Source organism: Ambystoma mexicanum, chromosome 4q, assembly GCF_040938575.1.
Source record: "Ambystoma mexicanum isolate Mex_15411 chromosome 4q, UKY_AmexF1_1, whole genome shotgun sequence".
NCBI classification, from domain to species: Eukaryota; Metazoa; Chordata; class Amphibia; order Caudata; family Ambystomatidae; genus Ambystoma; species Ambystoma mexicanum.
In genome coordinates, this window is record NC_090928.1 from 368,854,919 (window position 1) to 368,869,553 (window position 14,635).

Sequence of the window (14,635 nt, forward strand, 5' to 3'; positions counted from 1 at the left end):
AGGGAAGATCCCTGTGGAACTCCACAGTTCAAAGAAACTGGATTGGAGAGAAAGGCCCCTATTTTAACGGTATTACCCAAATCGACCTTTTACAATTGACCTTTTGTCCTAATTGACCTAATTATAGTGGTCCTAATTGACCTTCTGCACAATTGACCTTTATATTATTTTAGTTATTTTATATATGTTTTGGGTTGGTTTTGGATTATAAATAATGTAAGGGGATCGGGTGGGGGTTGCCGGGGAGTTTTGGATTCGGTGGGGAGCTGCGGGGGGTTTCCCCCGCATATATGTCCTAATTGACCTTTTAAATTAGGTCAATTCTCCCAAAGGTCAATTCTCCCGAAGGTCAATTGTGAAAAGGTCAGTTAGTATACAACCATTTTAACCTGTTGACATCGGCCTGAGAGGAACAAACCGAACCATTTCAATGCATGTTTGGAGACCTTAACAGTTTCTCGAAGGCGACCAAATAGGATAGAGTGATCAACTGTGTTAAAAGGGCGTGAAGAGATCCAAAATTACCAATATTTAAAGATCTCCTCTATCGTTGACCTCCAACAGGTTGTCCTGCACTGTCAGCAAGGCTGTCTATGTCCCAAATTTAGGTCTAAAACCCGATTGAAAAGGGTCAAGCCGTGACTCCTTTTGGATTTATAGCAGTGCACAGTAAGAAAGACCTACCTGGCGTTGATGTCTCGGGCCTTATTTATTTTGGAAAAACAGCAGACCGGCCCAAATGCAGAAAGAAGGGGGAACCAGACTGTGGAGGGAAGCTGATGCTGTTTTGCTAGCTGATGCACATTTGTTTCAGAGGACGGGAGTTAAACCAGTCATTAAGAGGGTGCCTACTTGGCTGTACCTCAGACAAAAGAAGTGTGTATGTAAGAATAATGGCAAGGGGAAATATAATTCTGAGGGGTAAAATACTCTAAAGGGGAATAGATTAAATCCTAGCACCTTTCATTTGTAAATGGCGGGTGTATATAAATTGACTGTACACAATGGGGAATTAGAAAACATTTCAAAAGCGTATGTGCTTCTGGAATTACAGATTTCATCAAATAGATCATTTTGTCTGTATATGACAAGATCCCCTGACTTCTTCTCAGGGTATTGTGCAAGCACAGAAGAGTCTAGGACATCTCACTGTGTACATGTTGAGAAAAAAGTAATTGAAGTAATTTCATTGTTACAACACAGAGTTGTGTTGCTGGCGCTGAATCATTTAAGAATCAGGGGAAAGGGTTATTAACTGCTACCCATTTTACAACCTTTAAGTTGCCCATTAAGGAAATTTAGCAAACCTATTTTTTTATTTTGTAAGTGATTCCACATGCGGGAAGGTTAAGTAGCTTGTCTCGCAATTGAGTTTTCTAGAACACGGATCGAATTTCTGACAGTTCATTGAGTGTTGGAATATTTATTCTCAATGAATAAGTAGATCTTGATAGGCAGAGATGCTCTGAATTTGGTTTCCTATAAAATGAACATTTTATACCGGGCCCTCATGCACTGTTCAGTGCATGCACGCTCAGGATAATTCAAATTCCCATAGCGCGAAACGTGTGCTTTAAAAGTCATGTTAAATGCTGTTTTTACCATTGATGTTAGAATTTCATAGCTACATGATTTGGATATATTTAAATTGATTCAATTATGTATGTTTTATTAATAAATAGATCTTCTGTGCAACCAAGTGAGTTTCTTGTCTCAAAAACGGAGGGATGCTGTAGGGAATCAATATTGATAAATTGGGAGTCCCAGGTTCATAAAAATAACTTAATTAAATAAATGAAAAATGTGCATGCCCGATTTGGGTGGGTGAAAAATCCCCGAAAAAAAAATAAGACATCTCCCTATCGAAACATCCTACAATCCAGAATGCCTTAAGGAATCCCACATTACATTAACCTTCACCTGTGGCTCCCCAAGGGTGCGTCCAGATATTGTTTTTGCTGTGCAAAAACAGAATTACACATTACAATAATAATGAAAGTAGCTGGTCAGACCAAATGGATCACCCACCTCTGTCCCAGCCGCTGCGCAGTAAACACTGCTCACCTGTTAACAAACATGTGAAAAGACACCTGTTTGGATACATGCATACCAGGAACATGACGAGTCAAAGAGCTGTAGCCTTACACAAATGAACAAACCTCACATAGAAGATTGTTTAGCCACCTATAAGGAAAAACCTAAAAGGTCACACAAGCTTTTTTTTCTTTTTCATTTTTTTTTTAGACGTTCCTGTTTAAGTTGTCATCATGTTCGAAGAAATTATAGGAGAATGTTTTGACCCTCTGTGTAATGTGTCCAGGTCCGCTTTTCCTGTCTAAAATAGTGTATATATATATATATATATATATATCATCTTGCCTTTTTTCACACCATCCAACTTATTGTGATTTTGCTCTTGCAAGAAAAGAGCGCCAAATGTGCTGCAATATTTTTCAAATACCACTGCAGAGATGCAGCAGTGGCTTAAGGAAAAGAAGGTAGTGGAGAATTGGGAATGCAGCAAAAAGGCAAAAAGGCCAGGAGCGGGGAAGAGCGAGACAAGTGAAAGTAGAGTGAAAAGACCTGATGATGGGAGTGCTACGTAGAGGAAGTTGCAAGAGCGAATTGGAGAAAGACAGAGAAGAAAAAAGGCAGTGGGAAAGGAAACTGAATAGTGAGTAGAAAAACCTTGAGCGGGGGATACCAGTGCAGGAGGCGGACAGTAAAGTGAACTAAGAAGTGAAGAGGAAGAGGAAGAGGAAATAATAGAATAAGAGCACAAGCAGAGAAAGGAGAGAAGAAGAAAGAGTAATGGCTAAGAAATCTGAAGCACCCAAAAAGGAACCAGATTGATCAAGGTGGAGTAGGCCACAGAAACCAAGACACTAGAGGCCTTGAAGGAGGAAAAGTATCACAAAGGGGAGGTGAAGAGGGCCTGAGTGCTGCAAGGCGATGAATAAACTAAAGGAAGCAAGAAAGGGTAGACATGAACATGAGATTTAGGCAGACACAAAGGTATTTTGTGGAAGCGGAAGCTGAGCACCCATGATTGGAAATGACGGTGACAGTGCTAATGACCAGTGTCCTAGCGGCCCATCCCAGAAGATGCTGACGTGCAGTCAATTCTGGAAAAGCCTGGTGAAAGTAGGGCATAGTTTGAAGCAAGCCTGAGCCCTTAAGCTAGGCAGGTGGGAAGGGCCACTTAGAAATCAAGCGTTCTGACAATGCACAACGGCAAGAAGCAACACACAATCCAGGAAAGAAGTGCAGGGGACACTTAAGACCCCATTAAGTCACCCTGGAGTTCAGTGACCTTTGAAGGCATGCCCCTGTACACCCACACCAGAACAAATGCAACACACTAGGGAAGAAGGCCCAAGATACGCTTGCAAAGGTAACAAGTGTACAATTCTACAATACGGATTGGCAGAGGCCTGTAGCTCTATAGCTGTAGGGCCTGCTCCATATTAGATGGCAGGCCATCCACACGGGTTCTACTGGGCTCGTTATCTGTGGTGAGACTGATCTAACACTAATTGGCTACTCTGTTAAGCACTGTTACCTTATCATTGTTGCAAACACCTGGCAAATATATTGATGGGCTGTAGGAAAATCGAGGTCATGCTAATTCACATGCTTCACTCATTCCCAGGCAGCTTAGCAACTCCCAAGGTCCTCCACCTTAGTTTTGGGCTATAATCTAGTTGCTACCCTGCACCTCGCTGTACAAATCACATGACCCATTCCTGAAGACGCAATAGCCTTGCCTTCTGATCTTAGTGATCAGCAGGGCTCAAGTCGAGGGTACAAGCGGGGGGGACGGAGTCCACCCACTTGGGGGGACTCAGTCCCCCCCTAGCTAAAAGAGAAACATCGGATGTCCTTTTTGAATTAAAGCCGACCTCTGGGATCAAACCGCAGCCATCAGGTTTGTAGGCCATACACGTCACCACTGCACTATATAACCTGATTAAAAATAACAAACAACTAAAGCTGAAATCTCCCCTTTCGGCACTGCAAGTCCCAGGGAAAACCTTTGTATTTGTTGTTGGAGCTTAAAACATGCACACCTTTTAACGTATTCAAAAACACTATTAGACGAAAATATTCTGTCTTGGTTTTGTGTTTGAGTCGACTTTATGCAAGGCAAATGCCATTCTTCCTGTTCAATTTGGGTGGTTATGCAAAGCCAATTTTATTATTATTGAGTCGCCCCACTTTAATTTTTAGGACTTGACCCCTGGTGATCAGTCGAGGGGTGAAAACGTTTTATGGTCTGGGTTTGGGTGGTGCTGTGGCATGTGGGGGTCTTAGGATGAAAGCATTGCGAAGCTGTATTTCTCATGTTGGGATTGTTGGGGGCAGGGAGCCGTGCTATATGTCTCACGGGATGATCCTGCCAAGAGGCGCGCTGCTCTGTTCTCATGACCTTGCAGGGCGCATTCGTCCAAGTGTGCGAGGGCCTGTAATTCTTTGGAACAATGGAGGATTTCATGGGCTGTGTTGGACCTGGCCACGGTGGAGGTGTTGTTTGCACTCATACGAGGGACCTAATATTCAAGCACCTAATACTATTCCCTGCGCTTGGGCCTTCATTCTAGGATGGCTGCCATTTGTCTAAGATGGCGTTCACATTCGTGTTTCTTCTATGGCTCCTAATACATGCATTATAGGAATCGTTCACCCCTCCCCCCTTTGTGTGTACCCTCCTCCCCGAATGTGTCTTCTAATTATTTGTGCCTTATGCGGTATTGCCTAGTGGGTTGGGAAGACCCTGTCTCCTCCCCAACACCTCATAAAGGAACGCCTCAGTGACTTGCAATATCCTTATAGCGTATGGTAGGACAGGGGGTACATTATCCCATACATGGCGTTAACTGTATTGGATGTTTGTGCTTAGCAATATATTGTTTTTAATGATGTCCCAGTATCAAATGTTCTTGTAATTCTGCTTGTTACTTAAACCTGAATTAACATTTTAAATCACGTTTATTATTTTAAATTTTGCCTAATCTTTTTTTTCTGTCCTGAAATTGCAATTTCCAGGCCGAAGAAATGCACCCTTCATATTCCAAATCCAATTATGTGTATCTAGCAAAGGTAATTACAGCAGGCTATTTTTGTATCTGTCATTACTGCTGGTTTGGAGTCTCGTTAGGTGTGCTTAACATTTCCCATATTTATTTCAGTGCTACAGAGATCTGGGCCAGAATACCAAAGCACTCAAGTATTGTGACGTTGCATCAACGATTACATCTGTGACCAATGAGGTGAGTCCTTAAAAACGAGTTTGCAATGGTGCTCAGAAAACATTGCAAAATAAGTAATTTAATAACAGGGTTTTTGTGGAGTGCTGCTTGCTAATTTATCGGTCATTTAATTAGTGCAGAGAATTGCAAATAAATGAAACAGCTTTGCTAACTTACCAAGAAATGCAAAGAAAGGGTTGGCACTGGATTAGTTCCGTTTTAAAATCACCCAGCATGCACGTTTTTACACCGTTTTACTCACCTGAGTGGGAATATTATCCAGAGATGATACAATTATATTTCTAAGTTCCATGGGCTTCCTCATCAAACGGTACAGAGCGAAACCACTACACCATCCGATGAAGACGTCTTTGGCACTTTGGAAACTCGTGTGTTCTACAATCTCTGCAAATTATTTCTAGTTATTCCAGTTAAAGATATCAAAACTTGCATAGTTTGTGCCAAGAAATGCTAGATAATGTTTGTAGCTACACATTTACCAAGATGCAGAGAAATTTCAGCTTGCAAGTAGAACGTATTCCCAAAATCTATTTATTCTTGCAATAGCTTTAAAGCTTCACATATAATATAATTTTGCTTCGGAGCAAATACTACTACAAATCAATTCTGGAGTCAGTACTCAGAGGCAGTCCTTCCAGCATTGCTTAAATTATATCTACCACGTTGTCCATGCTAATTAACATTTTTAGGAACGGTTCTGAGATTCTGCGGAAAAGGCTATTCAACCTTGTTGCTGAACTATGCGAGGTCACTACTCCCACACGATATCCCTTCTCCTTCTGCCTGTGAGGTGTCCCTTTTGACTGGAGTATGCTTACAGGAGTTTTAAGACGGAGCTACATGACTGACCTGCCTTGAGTGAGTGTTCTGGACTTGCCATGATGTTTTATATACACTCATTTCCTGTGTTTCTACTTGTGCCAGTCCATGTCATCTGCAGCTAAAAACAGGTATTGATGGTGTAAGGGTGTAGAAGTAAGACTCTGGCACGTAGACATTATGGTGGTTGGCATAAACTTTTATTTAAGTGAAAAGTGAAGAGAAAACCCTATCTTGCCCTAACTCTAAGAGGGGTTTCCCTGCTTCAACCAAAATACTAATGTCACAGTCAGGACATCAAAAGTAAAAGTCCATAGTCCTGTGTCAGAATCCTAACTCTGTTCCTCACATCTAAGTTAATCTAAATCAAAAGAAGATCTTCTGAGTCCAGAGAAATTACTCCCTTCCCCTGGACAAATGGTAGTTCCTGGTTTGCAAATTCCTTAACGTTCAATCTGAAGTGTTGCAAAGACAGAATATCTCGTGCCTACTTTAGGTTCTTGGTAGAGTTCATCAAATGCTGGGTGACTGTATCCCTTCCCCAGCCCTCCTCAGGTTTCTGCAATTTGTAGGGGGAAGCCTCCCTTCCCCCATCAGTGTTGCTCAGGCTTCTTCTTTGTCTCTGGGGTGGTATAGCTGGTTTCCTTCTATCAAGTACTGCGATGAAGAAGAATAGCTTGGATGCTCTTCCAAGCTGTGGTGGGTCCTTGACCCTGGTTGGCAGACCTGGATCTCTTCTACTAGGTACTGCGATGAGGAAGAGTTGTTTGGTTGTTTCTCCAAACAGTAGACCTGATTTCCTTCTCTATCAGGTCTCTTAGTCCCAAGCGTAGACTTGGTTTACTTGCCGGCAAAGTTCTATGTTCATCTGAATTATTTTCACAGTTCTCTTTATTGTCTTTTAGTGTTCTATACAGACTTGGTTTACTTCTCTGCAAAGTACTGCCTCCATATGTTTTACTCTCAGAGTTCTTATCAAAGCCTCTTGACCCCACGTGCAGGCTTGGTTTACTATCCTGCCACGTATTGCAGTAATATTGTTACTATATCTGGGTAATGTTTTCTTTAGTGTTCTGTAGCAGTTATTCACTCTGCCCCACTTTCCTTCTACTGTGTGACTTAGGGTTGCCTGTCCCCTCTGGGGACTTCCAACCATAGGCTCAGCCACCCAAATACCTTTAGAGCCTTGGTTGCAGCACTATGGCCGGTCTCAGGCTTCCCCTGTTCTTGTGATGCCTCGCCAGTACTCTGTGGCTTTCCTCAGCTTGCTGCAGCGGCTCAGCAGCTTCTGCTTCTGTTTGACGCATCTCTCGCAGCCGGACTGCATGGTTCTGCTGTGCTGTGCTGTTGGTGCTTTCCCCAGCCTGCCCTTCGGTTCATCCAGTGTGTCCAGTGGAGACTGCCACTTCAGCGCCTCTGCGCCCTGGTCTGCTCCTACTGCTCTCCTCCCCGAGCATCGATCCATCTCAGTTTCTCTCCGGAGCATCTGACAATCTGTTGTCAGTTTTTATGCTACTAACTAGGAAGCTCTGTGACTAAAGATTAAACCTTTCAGGTGGATTCCTGAATGGAATGTGCGGCTCTGTGCCTCTTTCTCCTCACAGTTTCTTGCATTAGATCTTCATTGTATTCATCTCTATTCTTCCTTGTCTCAGTTCTTCCTAATTCTTGCATACTACAGAAGTGTATAGGATAGGAGGGTAGGGGTGTGAAGGGAGGGGGTGAAGGAGAGGTGGGTGTACAAGGTGGATACTGCGTTCTCCCACAATAGTCATCACTTGACCCATAGGGGGTTTCCCCTCTAATGAGAGCCACCCGCTGAGTACCATCCCCAGGGGGACTATTGGGTACCGGCCTCAGCTCCTTGGCCTCATGGGAAGGGGCTCCCCCTACGGAAGCAGTTAGAACATCCTGGGAATTGCCACAAGTAACAATTAGCTTGCTTCCACTGCCATTTTAGCAGCTTCCACACGCATGTGAGCACTGTGGTTTGCACCAAGACACCCCATAATTACTGGAGGAAATCATGCAGCCTTCATGCTCAGATTGGCTTACTCCTTTTTTGTGATCCATGATAAGCAGGAAAAACCTCTGCTGAGCAGCTCCATAGGCAGCTGGCTAATCTGCGTATTACTTGCATTAGCCCTGACCAAAAGTTGTGCACCTGCTTGCACCCTTGATCTTTCACCCTTATATCTGGCAGGTACCACTTATACTTGTATTCCGCATGTTCGTCAGACACATGGCTCATGTATTTTTATGCAAGTTACCTTGCCTGTTCATTTTTTGTATTTCCTGATATGATGGCTTTTCCTGTCACATGACCCTTGGCTCTTAGGTATGACCTTTGTCTATGACTTGTGCTCATTGTGCCTGAAACTGGAACCATCTCCAGAGCTTTGTGTTCAATTTCTAAATGTCATGTCATGTGTGGCGAACAAGAAGAAGGATTTGGACCAATGACTGACATGTTGCAAGGGTGTTTATTAAAAGTAAAGGAAATCTCCTAGCTGGCCCTATCTCTATTGGGGAAGTTCCTAAAACTAAAACGAAACTAAAACTGTTCAATTGTTTTTTTGTTTTTGGTCTGGATGCTTTGTATCTAAATGTGTATATCTTTTCGTTGTACATTGTTTTCCCTAAACTAAAACTAATGGAGTTTGTCAAAAGAAAACAGTCCTTCATCCATAATTCTGTCCAAACTAATCTGGCCCTACCACTTTGGAAAACTTAACCTAAAGGGAGACCGTAGCATTGGCCCCTTTCTTCTACCTGGCTCAATCACTTGGAGGGCTTGATGTTAGTGTCGAAGTTTGTCAATATACAAATATAGTTCACAAGTTTCCTGCAGACTTGGTTGGTCAAAAGAAAGTATCCTTGTATTGTTCCCTTTTAACACAGTTCTCTTTTTAACACAGTTTGTGGCACCTGCACTCCCTGAAGTACTATGGCTTTCTGGAAGACTTGCTTTCTCTTAATCAATTTAGTTCACGTAGAGTGCTTGCCCACTCAGGTTTCTTAGGCTCCCATAAACTTGTTTGCTTTCACAGCCTTGGTGCAAAATGTTTGTTTCTCCTTCGCTCTGACTCACATAGGGCGCTTGCCCAGCCAGGTTTTTCAGGGTCCCGTAAACATGTCGGCTCTCCCAGCCTGGATGCAAAGTGTGTGTATCTACTTCAATTGGACTCACAGAAGGTGCTTGCCGTTCGGATTTCTTGGGTTCCTGTAACCTCATCAGCTTTCCCAGCCTGGATGCAAAGTATTCAAATGTACTTCAGTTTGAAACATAGGGCGCTTGCCCGTTCGGGTTTCTCAGGGTCTGTAACCTCGCCAGCTTTACCATCCTTGGTTCCAAGTGTTCGTACCTCTCAGCAGTAGTCTCTCCCTGCGAGCGTTTGCTTCCCTGTGACTGGTCATCTGAGTGGCAGATGTACTTCTCGTGTGAAGCTAGGGGATCTGGACTCCACACTGCAGTCTGGTCTTGACATTGGTTGTCAGCCCACAGGCCCACCACAGATTCCTTGTGGTCGCACTACCAAATGATACGGTTGCTTCTCCATCTCTCTCTAAAAACTAGGCTTCTCGTTCAGTCTTGCAGGTGTTTTGTTTGCTCTCCACGCTACAACTGACTCTGTGGTCTAGCGTGGCTCTTCCCCTCCAGGACGAGTTCCTGTCAGAGGATCGCTTCTGCGTAGGATTATATCCTCCCATGGCTTAGAAGTTTCTTTTCCATTCACAGTTCCTCTCTTTATTTACATTATCGTGAACAGAAGGGGTGTGTCCTTCTTTGACTGTGGCGTTCAGGTGAGATACAGCATTACCTTAAGCCTGCGAGTTTGAGGAAATGTCACTATTCAGTGAATCCAAAGTGACAGCACAAATACGAGGGTTCTGTTGATGTTATTTGACTATGTAGTTCAGGCGATATCCGGCATTACCGAAAGCCAAAAAGATTGAATAACTGTCACTGTTTGGTGGTTTCAAAACAGAAGTAACAGACTTCATGTATGCAAATAATATACCCTGGACTGGGAATCCCTTATTGGAATTGAAGTGCTTGTCCCCAAGGGGGGAGTAACTCCCTGTGAGGTTGCACTTGCCCAGACCCCTTAGGTGAGGGTCTTCCTGAGTGGTCTCACCTCCCTAGCTTCAAGGGGGTGGCTCCCCTATAGGGAGAAGGGGTGAATTGTCCAGATTTAAAACACATACCTATGTAAGGGCAAAACTCCCTGTTCTAGATATAGCCTGGTATTCTGGATAACCCTGATGCCTTTCACATGTGCCCTGTTTTCCCTGACAGCCTGCTTCACTGCTTGCACTCGAGTCCTCAACACTTTCCCCGTTTTCCTAACATTCGCCCAGGCTGTGCTGCTTACCCCAAGTTTCACAACACCAACCTGTTCCGTCAGCTACATGTTTCTGGAGCCTTAGTGGCATGATTTTCTACTGTATTCAGAAAAATGAACCAGCCTTGAAGGCAGCACCATCAGCATTGCATGGTCGCCGCACGCCCCTCCACTAGCCTTTTTGCTAAATTAAGTCTCATTGAAATCAAAAATCATTTATTCCCCCATAAGCTTATCCAGTGGGGGTATGGTGGCGCAAGGAGTAGGACATTGGTGGTACTAAAAAACAAAGAATATGACTCAGAAATGGATGTGTCTTCATCACATTTGGAATTAATCTTTGCACAGTAGTACTCTTTTACACAGCGGTTTGTAAACATTTTCAGAAAACTGAAGTTTTGCCAAGAAGGATGTGTGAAAATCTTTACTTTGGCATGCCCTACGGAAGCCCATGACAGCTGAAATAAAGCCGATCCTTTGTGCTATCCGGTTCAAACTGCAGCTGAGATAGCGAAGGTGAAAAACCAGTTCCTGTGTTTCTCTTAGATTCATTTTTAATCATTTATTTAAACTCTGTTTACTCTTTGAAATAGGTGGGTGGCATGTATTTTTATCGCTTACGAATGGGAAAAAGGGTTAGAAGTTATGAAAGATTTAGCCTTGTGGGTGTTTTGAAGCCTTATGGCAGGTTGTGAAATTTGAAGTTTGTAACATGACATGAAATTAATTATTTTTCATCAAAGCACCTGGCCTCCACCTGGATCAAACCCCCTGGAAGCGTTAACACATCAAATAGCCTGGCATGAGCCCGATTAAATTACACCTGCGCCTGCTTGCAGATCCTCATTGCACATAATGAGATGCACCAAATTATTGCTCAATTGTACCGAAACAAGTGCACAATGGAGTGAAATTGGCTCTTTGATCTATATACAAAGATCAAATGTGTCAAGTAAAATTTCATGGCAGCTCCCAAGATTTTTCCCCAAAGTTTCTGCAATGTGAGCACAATATCGGGGTTTAAGGGTGAGCGGCAATTGCCTCAATCAAACCTGCATGTTCTCTGTGTCCATATGATTCTGCGCAACTGCTGCCGAATTACCTTTCCTCTTACATTTCTTTCTTTTTTTTTTTTTAAATCAAGGAAGTGTAATTGATACAACATTAAATTCTGATATGTTGACATGGTGCAATAGTTCGTACACATGAAGTCAACAATAATACATACTGCTTTCAGAACTTAAATCGTTGAATGCATCATATCACTCACTTTGTAACTTAAATTGATCATGGTAGGCAATTTTCAATTCCATCTGCATTTATTGATTTATGTATTTGTTATTTGTAAGGCAGTTATACAACAAATGGTGTTTCAAGGCGCCATAAGACAAAAAACGGTGGGGATGGGGGCAAGGGAGAAGGATAACAATGACGGTCCTACTAGGCTTTATGACATTCGGATTGTCCAAGTACAATAACAAGAAATGCGAGGGAGATGGGGCGGGAGTGCAGGTTTGCGCGAAATGTGAAGCACTAGGGTGCGAAGGGAAGTGCAGGTTAAAGAGGAGAGGGGGCAAGTGGAAAGAGGGGGTAGAATAAGTGGGGGAGAGGGCGAGAGGGGATGAAGAGGGCCACAGGGTCTAAGTGAGTGCTAAGGGGAGGGCAGGAGGGCAAGTGCTGAGGATTGCATGGGGTGCAGGTGGTGAGGGTCACCATAAGTATGAGGAGGGGGTAGACTGGGCAGGGGGGCTGGTGCCCTGTAGAACTCTGAGGGAACCAGACTGCCAATCAGTGTGACAGAAGGGAGTGTTAGCAGGGGAGGGGGAGAGGGAATGAAGAAGAGAAAAGGAAGGTCTTGAGGCGCTTCTGGAACTTAAGGAGATTTGGATCAAGCCTGAGAGGGGCAGGGAGACAATTCCAGAGGGAGGCTCCTGCGGAGTAGAGAGATCCCCCCTCTCTGCTTGAAGAAGCATCTGATCTGCAGAGAGTTGGAGATAGAAGACCGAAGGGCTCTAGCAGGGAGGTATGTAGGTTGAGAGGGTTGGATGTAGCTGGGTACCACACCCCAGAAAGCCTTGATGATGCAGAAGGTCTTGCACTTGATCCTAGCAGCAACCAGGAGCCAGTGGAGAGAGTTTAGGGCTGGAGAGATGCGGTCCCTGGGCTTGAGGCCAAGGATAAGTCTTGCAACCCAATTCTGGATTAGTTGAAGGGAGGATAAAAGGAGATTTAGGAAGAGGCTTTTGCAGTAGTCCAGCCTAGAGAGGACCAGAGCTCTGGAGACATTGAGTTTCTGGAAGAAGGTGATGTAAGGGAGAATGCCTCTGAGGTGGTGCAGCTGATAGTGGGCTTTCTTGGCAAGTTCCGTTCTACTCCCCTCCCTGTTCCGTGCATTATTCCTCTGCTTCCTTTTTGTTTCCATTATTTTGCAATACATTTCACACGCATCCCTTACAATATGGTTTTTCCTCAGTTCTCTTAATCACACATGTCCCTTCACCTACTGGTTCTGATTACTGAAAATGGGGTTGGTGTCCTTGGATTTATTGCAACAAGGTAACTAGCAGATTTATTGTGAGGTTAATCCTGTCTGCTATTATATCCCCCATTATCTATCACCATATGCCTGAGCTTCTCCATAAAGGATGTTTCCACACTTTATGTAGAGATTGGGGGTCATTATGACCCCGGCGTTAAGGGGTTGACAGCACCGTAAAAGGCTCCGGCGCCGTTAACCCCTTAGCGCCTTACTATGAGGTCCCTTTGCGGGACCCGACCTGAACAGCTGGTCTGGACCAGCCGTTAAAGTAGGGACCCGCAAAGGGACCTTGATGGCAATTACGGTACCGCAATTTGCGGTACCCTAATTGCCGCCTTCCCCATTCCTATTGAGCCCTATGGGGCAAAAATGGGAATGGGGAAGGGCCATAGAGAAAGGGGGAATTACCGCTCCACCAACCTTGGAATGGGGTGGTAATTCCCCCTTTCTCCATGGGGGACTCTGGCATGGACCATGGTGCTAATAGCACCATGGTTTAGCGCCGTAGTCCTAATGAGGGCAATTGTGTTTCGGATGGTAACCTATCCTCCTTCTAGTTTACAGCGAGTCTCACTTTCTACAACTAACGTTGCGTTTTTAGTTTTGTCAGTGTCTTAACTTATCCTGTATCTATGGAGAGACTGGATTAAGGTTCCAGCTTACATTATTTACTTATTTCAACAAGACCGAAGCTTTTTTCCAAAGGTTAAGTCCCCAGTTCTGTAGCCAAGCAGCTGTGGGGGGGGGTCTGGTTGTCTTCGGCACTGATGCTTAGAGCTTCCATGTCTGTGGAGCAATGTCAGTAGCTGCAAATAGACATTGAAGAAAAATGTCAAGCGATAAGCCTCATTGTTTCTTTCAGATGTCTGAATAGGTGGTAAATTTACCTTTTGATTGTCACTGAGAAAATAATAGGTTCTGTCTCAGTAATGTTCTTTCTGATGATGTACCTCCCACGATTCCTCATCTATGATAATTGTATCCCAGCACAGCTGTTCTTCTCAAACTCTTCAGCCATCAGAGGGCACAGAGCGGCTCTACGTTTGCTCTGCCCTTGCCCCTGCGCACTTCCAGTGGACATGATGTTGGAGCCAGGATATATTCAGGGGCCGCACCCCATCACCTTTGTTCCACCTTTTTCTCCTAGCCTTCTGATACTGATGAACTGCAGAACCAAAGATGTACTGGCTATCGGTCAAGTAGGACAGGTTGGGAGGGCGATGAGGAATCTGTGGAAGGAACATTCATCAGAAAGAACGTTACCAAGAGGTAAGCTGTTGCTGGGTAAGGGGGATCGTGGTGAAGGGGGTTTCTCTAGGGCAATTTATTGCACTTTGTGAGGATGGCCCCTAATGCCAGAGTTTTTAGGTTGCTGTCAAAATATATGAATCTGGCACCGGATGTTGTCAGGGGCTGTTCTCTGGTGTCGACTTCCCAGCCCATGTTCGGTCTGTCAGTAAATCACGTATGTTCGGTGTCTCTCCCACAGGCCATGACACATGTGCCTCCTTTAATATATATTGCTTCACTGCCACGTCCGGCGCAGGAGTACTCCTTTCCACAGCCGCAAGCAATTAGGTTCTTGCTTGACCTTTGTCAAAGACTCCTCGACCCGGTTGGGTCAAGGAATCTTTTCTGCCAGAAGGATTCAAGTACACCAA

At 44.2% G+C, this 14,635-nt stretch overlaps 1 protein-coding gene across 2 annotated transcripts in view; it reads left to right on the forward strand.

Moving 5' to 3' along the window:
- Window positions 1–14,635, forward strand: part of RMDN2 (regulator of microtubule dynamics 2) — a 1,053,472-nt gene that overhangs the window by 995,327 nt on the left and 43,510 nt on the right. The window contains exons 10-11 of one of the 2 annotated variants that reach the window (XM_069607937.1): window positions 5,047–5,100; window positions 5,190–5,270. In XM_069607937.1, coding sequence (XP_069464038.1) covers window positions 5,047–5,100; window positions 5,190–5,270 — 135 coding nt within the window. The remainder of the gene's footprint in view (window positions 1–5,046; window positions 5,101–5,189; window positions 5,271–14,635) is intronic. The other variant, XM_069607938.1, reaches the window with a different exon arrangement.